This window comes from Fistularia commersonii, chromosome 30 (genome assembly GCF_037954325.1).
Source record: "Fistularia commersonii isolate RoL2024-O1a breed Wild chromosome 30, RoL_Fcom_v1.0, whole genome shotgun sequence".
Taxonomy (NCBI): Eukaryota; Metazoa; Chordata; class Actinopteri; order Syngnathiformes; family Fistulariidae; genus Fistularia; species Fistularia commersonii.
Genome location: NC_141313.1, coordinates 2,660,037 through 2,673,563, shown reverse-complemented (window position 1 = coordinate 2,673,563; position 13,527 = coordinate 2,660,037). Strand labels below are relative to the sequence as shown.

General features: G+C 48.7%; 1 protein-coding gene and 1 long non-coding RNA gene across 4 annotated transcripts; both read right to left on the bottom strand.

Annotated features, from left to right (window-relative positions):
* Positions 1-23: 23 nt before the first annotated feature.
* Positions 24-3,956, bottom strand: LOC147216083 (uncharacterized). The gene is made up of 3 exons (XR_015109150.1): positions 3,817-3,956; positions 2,619-2,719; positions 24-135 (listed from the first exon to the last, which is right to left on the bottom strand). It is a non-coding gene; the product is annotated as an uncharacterized LOC147216083 (long non-coding RNA).
* A 1,514-nt stretch (positions 3,957-5,470) lies between these two features.
* rnf115b (ring finger protein 115b) lies at positions 5,471-13,057 on the bottom strand. 3 transcript variants are annotated; one of them, XM_086177759.1, is made up of 9 exons: positions 12,642-13,057; positions 9,970-10,028; positions 9,845-9,902; positions 9,574-9,767; positions 9,328-9,396; positions 9,107-9,185; positions 7,892-7,985; positions 6,169-6,284; positions 5,471-6,077 (listed from the first exon to the last, which is right to left on the bottom strand). In XM_086177759.1, exons 1-9 carry the CDS (start codon positions 12,717-12,719, stop codon positions 5,955-5,957), a joined length of 870 nt encoding a protein of 289 aa, XP_086033885.1. In that variant the 5' UTR covers positions 12,720-13,057; the 3' UTR covers positions 5,471-5,954. The 3 variants fall into 3 exon arrangements, with proteins under 3 accessions (XP_086033885.1, XP_086033886.1, XP_086033887.1); XM_086177760.1 differs by having other exon boundaries at positions 9,574-9,758; XM_086177761.1 differs by lacking the exon at positions 7,892-7,985.
* Positions 13,058-13,527: the final 470 nt, after the last annotated feature.

The window sequence follows — 13,527 nt, the reverse complement described above, 5'->3', positions numbered from 1 at the left end:
TTGACGGGGATTGGGGCGGGGGGGGAAAGGGGGAAAGGGGGGGAGGGGGTTAACGGTTAGGAAGAAACTCTTCCTGGTTACGGGGTGGCTTCTCTCCCTTCCTCGGCTGTCCAGCCCGCTTTCTCCGTCCTTCGACTGGAAGAAAAAGAAGAGAAAAAACAGGTGCGGTGCAGCAGAGAGAGAGAGAGCAGGAAAAACAGAGTTAGCTGGGAAAAGTGCACAGAACAACAACCAGACCGTGACAGTATTCAAGTGTCGTGCGAGTGAGAAGTATAGATCGTAAAAGCTCTTCGACCTGAAAAATGTATCCTTACATTCAAGGACTCGGAATTGTGCTCTTGACAACAGAGTCCACCTGTTACAGAGAGGGATGCCAAACAAGCCATCCTTTCACTCCCCCCTACGAGAACGTGAAAGAGGTAATTGAGGGTGTAATAGTTTACACCCTAAGATAAGTTAGCAGAGCAGCCGCTGAGCAGCATGTTTCTTAATTGTGCTCCTTAGAGGACGGCCCAATTCAATGAAGTTGTCTACGGCTCCCTATGGCCACGGAGTGATTTAATGCAGATGCGCCCAAAAGCAGGTGCTTTCTCTGGATGAAGTCATTTGGAGGCAATTCAGAACTGTGACCTCAGCACTTCGGGCCCTCTGGGATTAGACAGAGGATCTGGCCGTCTTTCTCTGCCTTCGCCGGCAGCAACTAAAAGTGAGTGATAAAGCGTCAAGGTGCCGGCGGTTTCTCTGCGCCCTACATTAGCAGAGAGCACTAAAGGAGACACTTAATGGAGCCTCCATACAGTCATAGGAGTCATCTCGTAACTGCGGTATCAAAGCATAAGAAAATACTGAATCCTGCCCGTGTTTGTTTTGGATTAAGACTAAGGGAAACAGTAGTAGAGAGGGTTTTTTTTTTTTTCCCTGTCGAACCGCATTGAAAATGCAGCCTGCTCTTCTGAGCCTGGTGTGTAGTTTCTCCACACCCTCTTTTCTCTGTTTACTTCAATTACCCACTCCATTTCGCCTCAAAACTGCACTCCCCCTCATCGGCTACACATACCATACTGAAATCACACCTCCCTCATTTCTTGAGCAGTCCATCAATCTCTGCCCGCTTTTGCCGCGTTTAGAGTTTTTTCTCGGGGCTTCCTACTTATTTTGCAAACTTGCGGAGCGGCAGAAACAGCAAACAAATTTAAGTCACTGGGCTCTGCTTTAATCAGAAACACATTTCACCCACCATCCGGCCCAGCTCTGTTCCCCTGTGTCCTCCTCTCACACCGACAAATGTTGTCCTCATTCTTTGACACCAAAGGCTCACAGTGATACTGGCGGCTTTGTCTGCCAGACAGCCAGGCCCGCAACACACCGCTGTAGCACCCAGTTCTCAGAGAGGCCATACTCGCATAGTCAAAACACGGCTCTCGCCTCTAACGAACGCAGCCGGGCCGTTAACTTGCACTTGCTCTCGTGCGACGTATCTGATACTAAGATGAATGGTTTTCTATTTTGGAAGTTCATAATCCTCAAAAGACTGTAGCTTTTTTTTTTTCTTTTCTCATTTAGACCGTCGATGGTCTTCGCTGTTGCAAAGCAGACAGGGAGCATAACTGTAATTCCCCCTTTGTTGGAGCCATTCAGGTAGCAGAAATGTAGTAAATGAGCATTAGCAATGCATGTTGGATAACCAAAATGAGGCCAGCGACCTAAGAAATGGCATGGCAGTCAGGAACGTAGTAAACAACTTCCCGCGCCCCCTCCCCTTTCTTTCCTCCTCTCTCTCCCTTCCTCCCTCCCTCACTTTTTGCACACGTTGTTCATAACTGCTGATTTCCCTTCGGCTCCAGTCGTAGTATCCCGCCCACCCCCACATCATTCACACGGAGGCCGGCCGTCTGCCTCCGGAGCTCCGTGTCACTTTCACGGCTCCGGGCCAGCAGAATCCCGCCGCCGATCCCGTGGCTTTGTGTCGCCGGAGGACACTCGTGTTTTTGAACCCCACTCGGAGAGAGTTCCAGCGGAGGGCTGAATAAAGTGGAAAGGTGTCGGGTGTCCCTGCAGATACTGTTCTCCCGCTTACATTGACCTGGACGTAATCGAATCCTCGAACCCCCCCAAACACACGGTTTCACCCGCAACCCGAGCATCTACACCTAACTAAGTTACTCGCCATCACCTGCGTGCACGGATGGGACCCGATTCTCAAAGACGAGTGGTTGTTGTTGTTTTTGTTGGTGGTGTTTTTTTTTTGTTTTTTGTTTTTTTTTTCGGAGGCCCTGGACGACAGGTGTCCCCGCCGTGCAGACATCCGCCTGTGCTCGGGCAGCGACGGCGAGCAACAGGAAACCTCGTCCCGCCGCCTCGGTGCATTCTTCTCCCCGCCGCTGCTGCACGGCGTGTTTTTACAAGAGGCGGGTAACGTTTATCGGCTTTCGTTTTCCTGTTCAGCCAGTGGACGCCTCCCCCCCTCCGCCTCATTTACTCATACCCATAATAATGATATTAACCGAAAGGGGAGGCGGCGCAGGGGACGGTTTGTGACCGATCCCCCGCCGCACGTCTGTTTACATCCGACCGGGCCCCGTCTATTACCTGGAGAGACGTCCGCGGCAGCTACTCACCTCTGCAAGTATCCAGAACGGTGCTCACATTATGTAGCTCTGGGTTCTCCCGCCGTGTGTATCAGACGTGGTGGCCACATAGTTCCCGGGTGCTGAATGGGCTGAACCAAAAATAAAATAAAAAAAAAGCGGTGAGATGCTTTGGGATCGATCTAATCCACGAGTCCGGAGCCGATCTCTCTACCAGGATGTGTCCTACCTAGCCTGTTAGCGAGTAATCACTATTATTACCGTCATTATTAGCACTAGTGTAAAATAACACAACACGCGTGATGCAAGGTAATAATCCCCAGTGTGGCGATTAAAAGGGGGAAGAAAATCAAAGCAAAAATCAGTGTGCATTACTTCAGGCTTCCTCAAACATGGTTAACCTTATCAGCGCCCAAACACAAAGTTGCTGCGGTGTGTGAGTGTGTGTGTCAGTTCTGTTATTAATCCCCGTTAACATGCAATGCAGCGGGGGGGCGGAGGGGGGTGACGAGGATGGCGTCCTCTCACGACGGCAGCGGCTCCCCCCGCAATCCCCCCCATCGAAACGCCGTGATTTATTCTGGAGATAAGCCCCAGGCGGGGATCGGTCCGGTAATAGCCCAGCTTGCGGCTCAACGTCGGCGGCGGGGCGACGTGGGCTAGCCCGTCTCCCAGCCCGCCTGGCGCGGAGCTGCTAGCGACCCGAGCGAGAAATCCCACCCCGCGGAGTTGCAACTTCTCGCGGCATGTGGGGCGCTGCGAGCGGGCCGCGGGGCGCCCACGGCCGCTCGGTAATGACACAGCCCCGGGACGAGTGATGTACAATAATCCACCCCCTCCTCCACCACCGCCGACCCCCCGACGTCTCCCGTCACATCCACGCAGCCACTCGTGTTACTACATCTCGGTTAGCGGCTAGCGATGCACTAGCGAAGTCAGCTAAAAAAAAAAAAGAAAAGAAAGGGGGGGTGGGGGGTGAAAAGCCACAATTATTTTAACGTCGCACCACAAGCGAAGCGAGGGTGGAATTAAAAAACAACCGGGCGACACACGCCGAAGGACGGACGGTAAAATTCCGGCGGTATAAAATAACAAATGCCACGCTGTGTAGGTTATTAAAAAACACTAACTGTCAACAAAATGGCGGCTGCGCTGAATCAACAGAGACCCGAAATGGATCTCGCTCTTAATTCTCCTCTCGCCCGCGCCGAAATCCCGTCCTCCTTACAGCGACTGTTGTCCGAGATTTCTCCGGCGACGCTCCGAGATCCACTCCGACTCGCCGTTAGCTGGGCCTGGACGTGTCAACGCGGGCCTCCCTCGTTAATCGGGCCTCCATGTCTGCTCAGCCCGTATCGCTACTGTGTCAGTACCACACGGGCATTCTCGCTCCGGAGACGGAGGGAGGGAGGACGGACCGGGGGAGGGGCGGAGAAGGGGGGAGGACACCGGGAGAGGGAAGCGGAGCGAATGTCGGTTTACGGACACGCTAGATTTTTTTTTTTTTTTTTAATTTTTTTTATTCTTAAAAATTATTTCACCCTTTTCCCCGCTGCTTCTCCCCCCCCCCCTTCCCGAACCATTTTTTCGACTTTTTTTTTTTTTTTCGGTTGCCCTTGAAGGCCGCCCCCGCGCGGCCAGCGGAGGGCGCGTGGCCACCGGAAGACGGCGGGCAGCTGTCAAACGGGGAGCCGCGTGCCGACGTCACGTCACGGGGCGCGCGGGCAGGTGTCGCTTTGCTTATCAATAAGTGATCGCACGAGCCCCTCAGCGACGATTAATCGATCAAATTCCGATGATCGAAATAATTCACCGTGACGAGCTGAAATGTTTTTAGCTTTTTATACATTCAGTGAATGTGATGTGGTTTGAAGCCTGGAGCCCGGATGAACATTGTTTTTAAAATGTTAAAATTAAAAAAAAAAAGTGTCTACTGTCACACTTATTTCGTCGTCAAGGTAGGTATTAATAATAATTAATACTATTCAGTGTCTTGCTCAGGAATCGAACCAGGAATAGACAATCGCTCGAACTCTTTGATAAATACTAAACACACTGTTGAAATCGCACAAAAACCCACTTTCTAGCACTCTTTAAATGACACATTATGACCCATACATGCTGGGCTCCGAAAATCAAGATCGCCTTCTTCTTGGTCTTTTCTCTTCAGGGGTCGCGACAACACACCGACCCTCTCCATCGAACCCTCTCTCTCTCTCTCACCAACTACCTCACTATATACATCAATCTTCTCTTTGGTTTTCCTCTTGATCTCCGACTCCAGCGTCCGTCTACCAATATATTCGCGATCCCCTCTCTGTCCACGACCCAACCATCTCAGTCTGGCTTCTCTGACCTTCTCTCCAAAACATCTAACACGTGATGTTCCTCTGATTGACTCATTTCTGATCCCAGCCATCTCCGAAAATCAAGATAAAACCTCTCAATTAATCAGCTATTCAGGGTTTGAACCCAAATTCTCCCTATGCGATTGTCAAAATAACAGTCTACTCATGCATTTCAATGTATTGGTGAATAACGGTTGGTTAATATCAACGGAAACGTATTGTAGCTCCTCCTGTTGCAACTACCAAACAGCTCCAAAATTCAACTTACCTCCCATTATACGCCAAGTTTTCTGCATGTGCGCGCACAAGAAATGTAACACCTCATCCTGTGTTATTTGAATCTATTCCTGAGGTCTAAAAAGAAGACAAAACTCATCTATTAAGCAGTTACAACGGTACACTTCAAGTACCCAAATACAGTGGACAAATAAGCGGTGCGAGCTCGAGCAACTCCATTTGATTAACCAAATAATGGCAGTGTGGGAAAGTAAATCCTCCGTGGAAACTCTGAAGGGGCTCAAGAAGCAGATGAAATGGCGGCGTCACAGTGTTGCACTTTAATAACAGCATTATTACACAGACCGGGGACGGCGGATCGGATCAGGTGCGGGGAGGTCGAAATCCAAGAAGTATTAAGAAACCGCCTAATATGAAAGCGTAACTTCTCCCGACTGTAAAATCCCATCACGTTAACAGTCAGCGGCCCGGCCGGCGATTAGTTCATGATGCCGGGACCGGTCGTTCGGAAAACCGTCAATGAAGGCATCGTAGCGAGAAGGACACGACATGTCGTCAGCTAACCGCCAGACCCTTTAGTGCGCAGCGTAGCTTGAAAAATGGCGAATACGTCGTAGTACAAAACCATAAAGCTCCTTAACGCAGGAGTGAGCTTTAAACTACAATAAACAGCGATGCGTGTAATTTACTTGATTCGAAAACAAAGTCAGTCACGAAGGGGAGCGAGAGACGAGACGAGGTTGTCTTCTATATCGTTTTGGACGACGGGAGGTAGACTGGTTCAGATGGCCTGCCTCCGCTGCTGCTCTGTCCGGATTGGGCGATCTTCGGGGGTTCCCGACGCGGGCGGCAAGCTGTTGTCGACGCCGTTGAGGCTTTTGCGGCACACCGGGCAGGTGTCGTGCTGCGAGGAAGGAGACAGTCTCGCTGTGAGACGATCGCCGAAAAGGCCGAGACGAGGGTTTTCCACGCCACGCCGAAACCCTGGCGCTTACCAGCTCCAACCACGGCACCACACATTCACTGTGGAAGTAATGGAGGCAAGGAAGCTTCCTGACGCTCTCCCCTGAAGAATACTCCTCCCTACATACTGGACACTCCAGTCTGCGGTCTTGGGAAGAAAAACGGACAGTTAGCGTGCACGTGTGTGTGTGAAAATGTTACAGCCTGAGATCATTAGGTACAGACAGTCTGGCTATAAAACGTTAAATAATTCATCACGACTCACTTAAATGTATATAACAGGGATCAGTCGATGCTGAGTTCCACTATCTTTTTTGTTTTGCTGAATAGGTTAAAAGTCTACGTGGCCAAAGGTTGAACACGGACTGAGAAAAGAATAATAGACTCAACCCGCATACTTGAATAAAAATAAGTACTTGCTCGGGGTTGTGCTTGAAAAAGTCGGAACAACTGAAAGGCGTCTGACGTGAGGACGACATGGGACTATCATAAAAAAATAATAGGAATAATAAATGCGATGACGGATAATACCCCAAAGATATTTCTGCTGAACTAAAGATCGTAATCCTCGTTGGTCCCGGCCCACACGCATCCTGCCTATTTTTGTTTATTTGTTATATTCTTGTCATTGTTATTGTCGTTCAGTTCCCTCGCTGTTCCGTTATGTCGTCCATTCTCATCCCTGTTGTTTTCCCTGCTGTCTATTTATTCGTGGATGTCTTGCTATCTTCTGTCTCTCTATTCATATTTCTATTCATATTGATTTTATTTTTGACATTAGAATTGTTACCCTGCTGTGACAAAGGAATTTCCCCTATGGGGATCAATGGTTTATCTTATCTTAAAAGTAAAAAACAGAATACAGGACTGTCTCAGAAAATTAGAATATTGTGATGAAGTTCTTTATCTTCTGTAATGCAATTACAAAAACAAAAATGTCATACATTCTGGATTCATTACAAATCAACTGAAATATTGCAAGGCTTTTATTGCTTACATCTTAAGAAAACTCAAAAATCCTATCTCAAAATATTAGAGTATCATGATATAGTAATTTTTGTTTTTTTAATTGCATTACAGAAGATAAAGAACTTTATCACAATATTCTAATTTTCTGAGACAGTCCTGTATAAGGCATAGATGCTTAATTCCAGTAATGGATACCTCTTCTTTGTTATCTTTCAAATAGAAAGGGGGGATGAATGAAATACTTAGTTTGAAATAGTTTGCACCCATTTTCCGAGTAATGAACAGCAAGGGAAACTGCGGATAAAAGGAGGGGGAGGATAGAAAAAAAGAAAGAAAGGAAGACTGGGAGGGTGCAAGTTATTAGTGTTCTGGAAAGATAAGCGGAGGGAGGAAAAGAAGAAAGTCAGAGGAAATTAAAGATAAGAAGAGGAAAAGAAAAGATGGGAAGGGAGAAGGAAGCACGCGGGGGAAGAATGGATGACGGGAGTGAAATATTAGACAAAGGTTGACGGGAAGGGGGGAAGGAGGGGAGAAGCGAGGAGGGGAACGATAAGAGACGGGGAGCGCAGATGGGGTAAGGTGAAAGGAGATAAGAGGAAGAAATTAAAGATGACAGGATGGAGGGGACGACTGGAGAAAGAGTGACGGCGGGCGAAGGAAAGGCAACGCGAGGGAAGAAAAGACGAAGAAGGGAAAATAAAGCAGAAATGCGCCGACGATTCATCTCGGAGCAGATCGTCGAATCAAAGATCCACGCCGGGCCGGGCGCAATGTCGCGTTCCCCACCTGTCTGTTCCTGAGAGATGCAAACGGTCGGCAGCGACAAGATCATGTTCTTCTCGGCGGGAGGGGGGCCCGTGTTCTCCAACTGTCCCAGCAGCTAGGAGGGGAACAATAGGGGGTTCTGTTACGCCGGCGTTTGGCCGGCTGAGGGGACGACAACTGGAGTCCCCGTGGAGCGCGTGGAAAACCAAACGGGGTGTGTCGGAAGTCACAGAAAGAGGGAAAAGCAAAACCCGGAGCGGAGGAAGCGTCCTTCCAGACTGAAGCGCTGATACAACACGAGGAGAGTCATCCATTCATTCATTATCTGTACCACTTATCCCGCAGCCAGGGGTCGCGGGGGTCCCCCGGCCTATTCGAACCGTCAATGGGCGAGCGGCGGGGTTCCCCCGGGACCGCCAGCCAATCACACGGCTGCATGTAGACCATTAACCCTCTCCCATTCACACGCACTATGTGCAGTTGTTCCTTCTGTGCAAACCCGTACCAAACGTCAACATAGTGCAATAACCTTCTGTACGTACGTTTTACATTTTTATTTCTACGTATCTTTTATATTATGCTTATATTTTCTTCTATTATCTTGCACCCCTTGAGTAGAAGCTGCTGCTGTCACAAAAAGACAATTTCCCATTCGGGGGATCAATAAGGTAATTCGGATTCTGAATCATTCACACGTCATAGACGTGCGACCGCTCAACACAGACGCACAACCGTTCACGAGGACACTTTTGGGTTGCTGTTACTGCTACATTAGTGTATATGTTGCATTTTGCTGCTGAGGATGTTGACGTCTAAGGGTGTTTTAACTCGTTCATACACTCCTGGGAACTTCCGACTACCGCATACCCGAGCGCTTTTGTGGTTTTTGCTGTCTTTTGAAAAAGTGAGGCCTTTTTGCGTTAGTTTCCAGCTTTGCGGCGCAGCGTTTCCTGGTAATCCCAAGAGGCTTTTTAGGAGTGTATTTTGATTAGGAAGCGGAGGAAAGAAAGCAGAAAGCAAAATATTTCCCTCTCAAAGGCAGCGGAGTGGAATTATGAAGTGGCGTTAAAGTGAAATGATCAAGTAAAGTACCTCAATTTTGTACTTATCTACATTACTTAGGCAAATGTAATTAGTCCCCGTAGACCGTTGGAAGCGAGGACGTGATGAACGGCTCTTTAAATTGTTTTTCATGATGAGATAAATCAGAGAGGTGAGCGAGACGTCGACACCGACCTCTGTGATGACGGCGTCCAGACCTCCCTGACCCCAGGCGTAATCTCCCGGGTTGGAGTGCAGCTGCAGCATGTTGGATCTGGGTGTTGAGGGGGAGAGGCGATGAAGAAAAAAAAAAAAAAAAAAAAAACGAAAGACACACAGCGTGATGGATGGGATGAAACCATCAGCAAATGTTGTAGAGCGCAAATGCAGGAAAAAGGGAGGGAGGGGGCTTTTACAGCGCAGCCGGTGCAGCACCGGAGTTCCCGTTGTTGTCAAACAGGTCAGCCAAGAACTGCTGCACGATCCTTGGAGGGACAAAAACAGGATGAAGCGAAGATATTACAAACACAGAAATGTGTACAAACAGCCTCACAGACAATTTCTTTCTGTCGTTTCACTCCCAAATTTGAAATATATGTCGCAAAATTATAGCTGTTTGATTTTTATGGCTACGATGCACAGTCACAGCACTGTAGACCCACCCTTCCACCGCCGGTCTTTGCTCCGGCTGGGAAGGAGGCTCCGGTTCTCTGTTCTCCGGCGGCGCCGGAGAGAGTCGGCTCTGACCGGCGACCGACGCTCGATCTCCGTCGTCCGGGTCCGGGTCCGGATCCGGATCCGAGGGGGGCGGGTGCGACAGCAGGGCGGAGCGCTCCATGAACAGCAGCTGCCATAACTCGGAAGAAGAGCAGAGGAGCGGTGAATAAAATCAAAGAAACCCGCGTTCTCACCGAGATCCCGCCAAGAACGTACTTCTGAGAAGAAAGAGCTTAAATCTTCACTGGTCTCTGACGTGTCGCTCTCCGGGAGGCTGCGCACAAAAACAATCTATTAGAAAAAGACCGGTCAGACGTTTTTCCCCGGACAACATCACATACCTGGAGTTATCTGCCAGTTCCTCTACGAACCCAGACTCGCACTTGGGGCAGACCAAGTCCTTCGGAGAGAAAGAAAACACAATAGGAGCGGGCGGACAGACGAGCGCTAGAAGGTCGAAGGTTCGATTCTGTCTGGGTTCTCTCCGCGGGGAATCTCGATGCTCTCGAAGGCGAAGACCGAGGACGTCCTGGAGGTGGAACGATGAAGTCCTGGTGATGTTACTGAGGCGGGGTTTGAAGGAACTTCCGACTCCAGCTCCAATTTGGTAACTGAATATACGTTACACGCTAGCGCTGTTGCCGCGCTAGCGCTTCGGCCTCGGACCCCGATTCGATTCCGACAAGGAGACCTTTCCGGGTGGGTTTCCTCCAGGTTCTCCGGTTCCCTCCAACAGTCCAAAAAAGGCATTGGAAAAAATTGGTAAAACTGCCCCGGATGAGTGAGTGAATGGTTCCCCCATCCCCCCCCCGCCGCCACCCCGAGCGCAGGATAAGCGGACGATGGATGGATGGATATACGATATGTTGCCACCGCGGCTTCACCATCTGGGAAGAGTTGTTGCTTCTGCGGCCGCCCTTTCGTCTCGTCTTTACAGGCGTCTGTGAGAGATCGCCATCTTCCTCCACGTCACACATGATGGACCGCACTCGGGGGGGAACCTGTTTTCACGCCGTTTTAAACCTGTGACTTATTTCCTCTTGGTGCAGAATAAAGATCGCGATGCTCTTCGAGCTAAATTAACTCTTAAAAAAAAACTCTCTTAGGGTCACTGGAACTCAAAAGCGAAAGGGGTTATTTTTATGAGTTCCTTGAAATGTGGACGTTTGGAAGATGAGTGCTTCAGGCAGTAATGACCTTATATAAGGTACTTTCACGGTACTTTGACAAGCATTTATCCAAAACATCTTAAACACGGTGGTGCATAATTAATCCCCCTAATGCTTCACTGACTGCATACGGGTTACTCGAGTATTTTTCGCAGTGCCGCATTACGTACATAACTTAAATAAATACCCCACATACTCAGACCCAGGGATTTTAGGCCCCGAGAAAAGAAATCTTCACTCAAAAATCTCTCTCTCAAACACAAATAAAGAAAGCATTGCGAGTGCATTTGGTGTAAAATCCATTTGGGATTCTCCGCATAATGAATAAGTCTTAGGGAAGTCTTACCGGAGTCTCCGACGTCCATTGTACCCTGGCAGTCTAACAGTTTTAGCAAAGGCGTAGCTCAGTCGTTGCCCAGCCTAAGGAGCTTACGACAATATCGGACGTGTTCGATATTATCGCACATCTTTGTTTTGCTTCACCGCAAAGACTGAATCAACAACCGATGGATGAGCTCCGACGGAATCTTCTTGTCGCTGCAACTGGACTTGAATTTCTTCACCTGAAGACGTTTCAACCCTCAACCGAGAGGCTTCTTGAGTTTTGGAAGAAGAAATTTAAGTCCAGTTGCCACAGGGGAAAGACTTTAATAACACATTCTAGATCTGAATGAATAAAATATTCTTGTTAAATACAGTGTTCTTTACATCGTTGAATGCGCTGACAACAAAATCACACAAAAATGATCAATGGAAATCAAATGTGTGAACCCATGGAAGTCTAGATTTGGAGGCAAAGTGGAAAAACACATGACAGGCTGATCCAACCTGAATGTAATGTCCTTGAAATAAATCAAAATGAATCAACGTTGATTCCTAAGTGGACAATTTGATTTCACAGAAGTGTGATTGACTTGGAATTTAAGTGTTCCCTTTATTTTTTGAGCATTATACAGTCATCCTTAAATGTATTGTATTGGCGCTCGGGGACAAATTCAAATTGAATCGAGTTGTTGATTTTCGAAATCTTTGCAAACTCTAGAAACTAGTCTGAGCTGGTGTGAGATGATAACTTTTTTGAAACATGTCAAAGTCTAAAGCTGCAAGCCCAGCATGAGTTTTAAGTATGAAGGTTTTATGAGGGGCCTCTCCGGGCCCCTGGAAACCATCTCCTTTTCAGCGCCCCTGCAAAAACCTCCCAAAGACCGCAGTCCAGACAAACACACGGGCATCCAGTTTGGCCTGGATGGTGCACATCACTTCGATTTCTGACCCGGAAGGGGGTTATTGATCCCTCCAGGGAGAGGGTAGATATTGATATCGTGGGGTGGGGGATCCAAAACAACCCCACTGTGACTTTTTACGCGACACTGAGAGGCTGGGGGAGCGGTGCCAGCCGGCCTGCAAGTCTCCCCTGCAGCCAGTTGACAACTGGACACAAAAGCCCCCCCGCGCACACACACACACACACACACACACACACACACACACACATGCTGGGGGTCGCTTCTAAATATGGCATCGTGAATGCACAGTTTTTCACCCCTCTCTTTCTCTAAAATAAAAAACCCCGTTGCTTTTCCCCGATCCGACAGCCGCCTGGGGCCGGTGTGTGCAATCGGTAAGCCCCCCGGGGCAGGTGACTTGTTTCCCGGCGTGCAGCCGCCGCCACTGCCGCCGCCGCCGCCGCCGCCGCCGAGCGCCTCCGACGCCTGCGCGTAAAGCTCGGGATAAATATAGGGAACGGGAAGTCGCCCCTACACGTGTCGTGGGGTCGCAACCCGGTCCGTTCCGTGGGTGTGAGGGGGGTTGGAAGAGGGGGTCAGTCTCCGTGAGGGACTCACCGGGAGTTTTGGGGTCGTTTCACGTTTGCAGCAGTGGCAGAAGAACCGGTGTTGCGGTGCCGCCGCAGCCTCCGCCATCTTCACCGTGGAGCGCAGCCCCGGACGTCTCCGTGCCCATATAAGTCTCAGCCGTCCGTCCCCGTCAGCGCACGACGCTCCGGGGACTTCGGCTCGAAATAAACAAACAGGAAAAAAAAAAGGAAAATGAAATTAAAAAACAAAAAACAAAACAATGGTTACTGTTCATCTGGAACTTTGCTGCGCAATCCTGGGCACAGACGCTGTTTAAAACTTTTCTAAACAAAAATTATGGGGGAAAAAAAAGGAGGACAATGAGGCGCAGGAGTCTGGCTTGTGTCGTGGTGGACGAGCTACGATGCAAAAATCAGGAATAAAAAAAAAAAAAAAAAAAGTAATAATTATATAAGTAGTAATCTGCGTCCCAAAACGCAGTTCAGTTTGTCGCATGGTGTAATTCACCCGTGTGCCGATAGGGGGCGCCCGAGAGCAGAAACCGTGCTTAGCAAATTTAACCGAAATGCCATTATTTTGGTCCAATTAATGTTTTTTTTTTATCTCCCAGGAGCAAAAGCTCGACTGACATTGAAATATTATAACTCAAGCACAAGGTACCTACTAAATATAGTATATTTATATGTGATGAATATGCATATAATATTGGATTTCCTTGCACACTGCAATCTGCAGTGAAATGGGTACATCTTCATCATTGACACCACAGCTTCCGCTTCCTTTGAAACATATGCAGAATGTGAGTTGTTTTGCAAACTGGGTTTCCTGGCAATGCACTACCAGCAGTAAGGTGTATGATATCCATCCATATGAAATAGTTGTGAGTTTGCTCAATATGCGATAATAGGTGTCA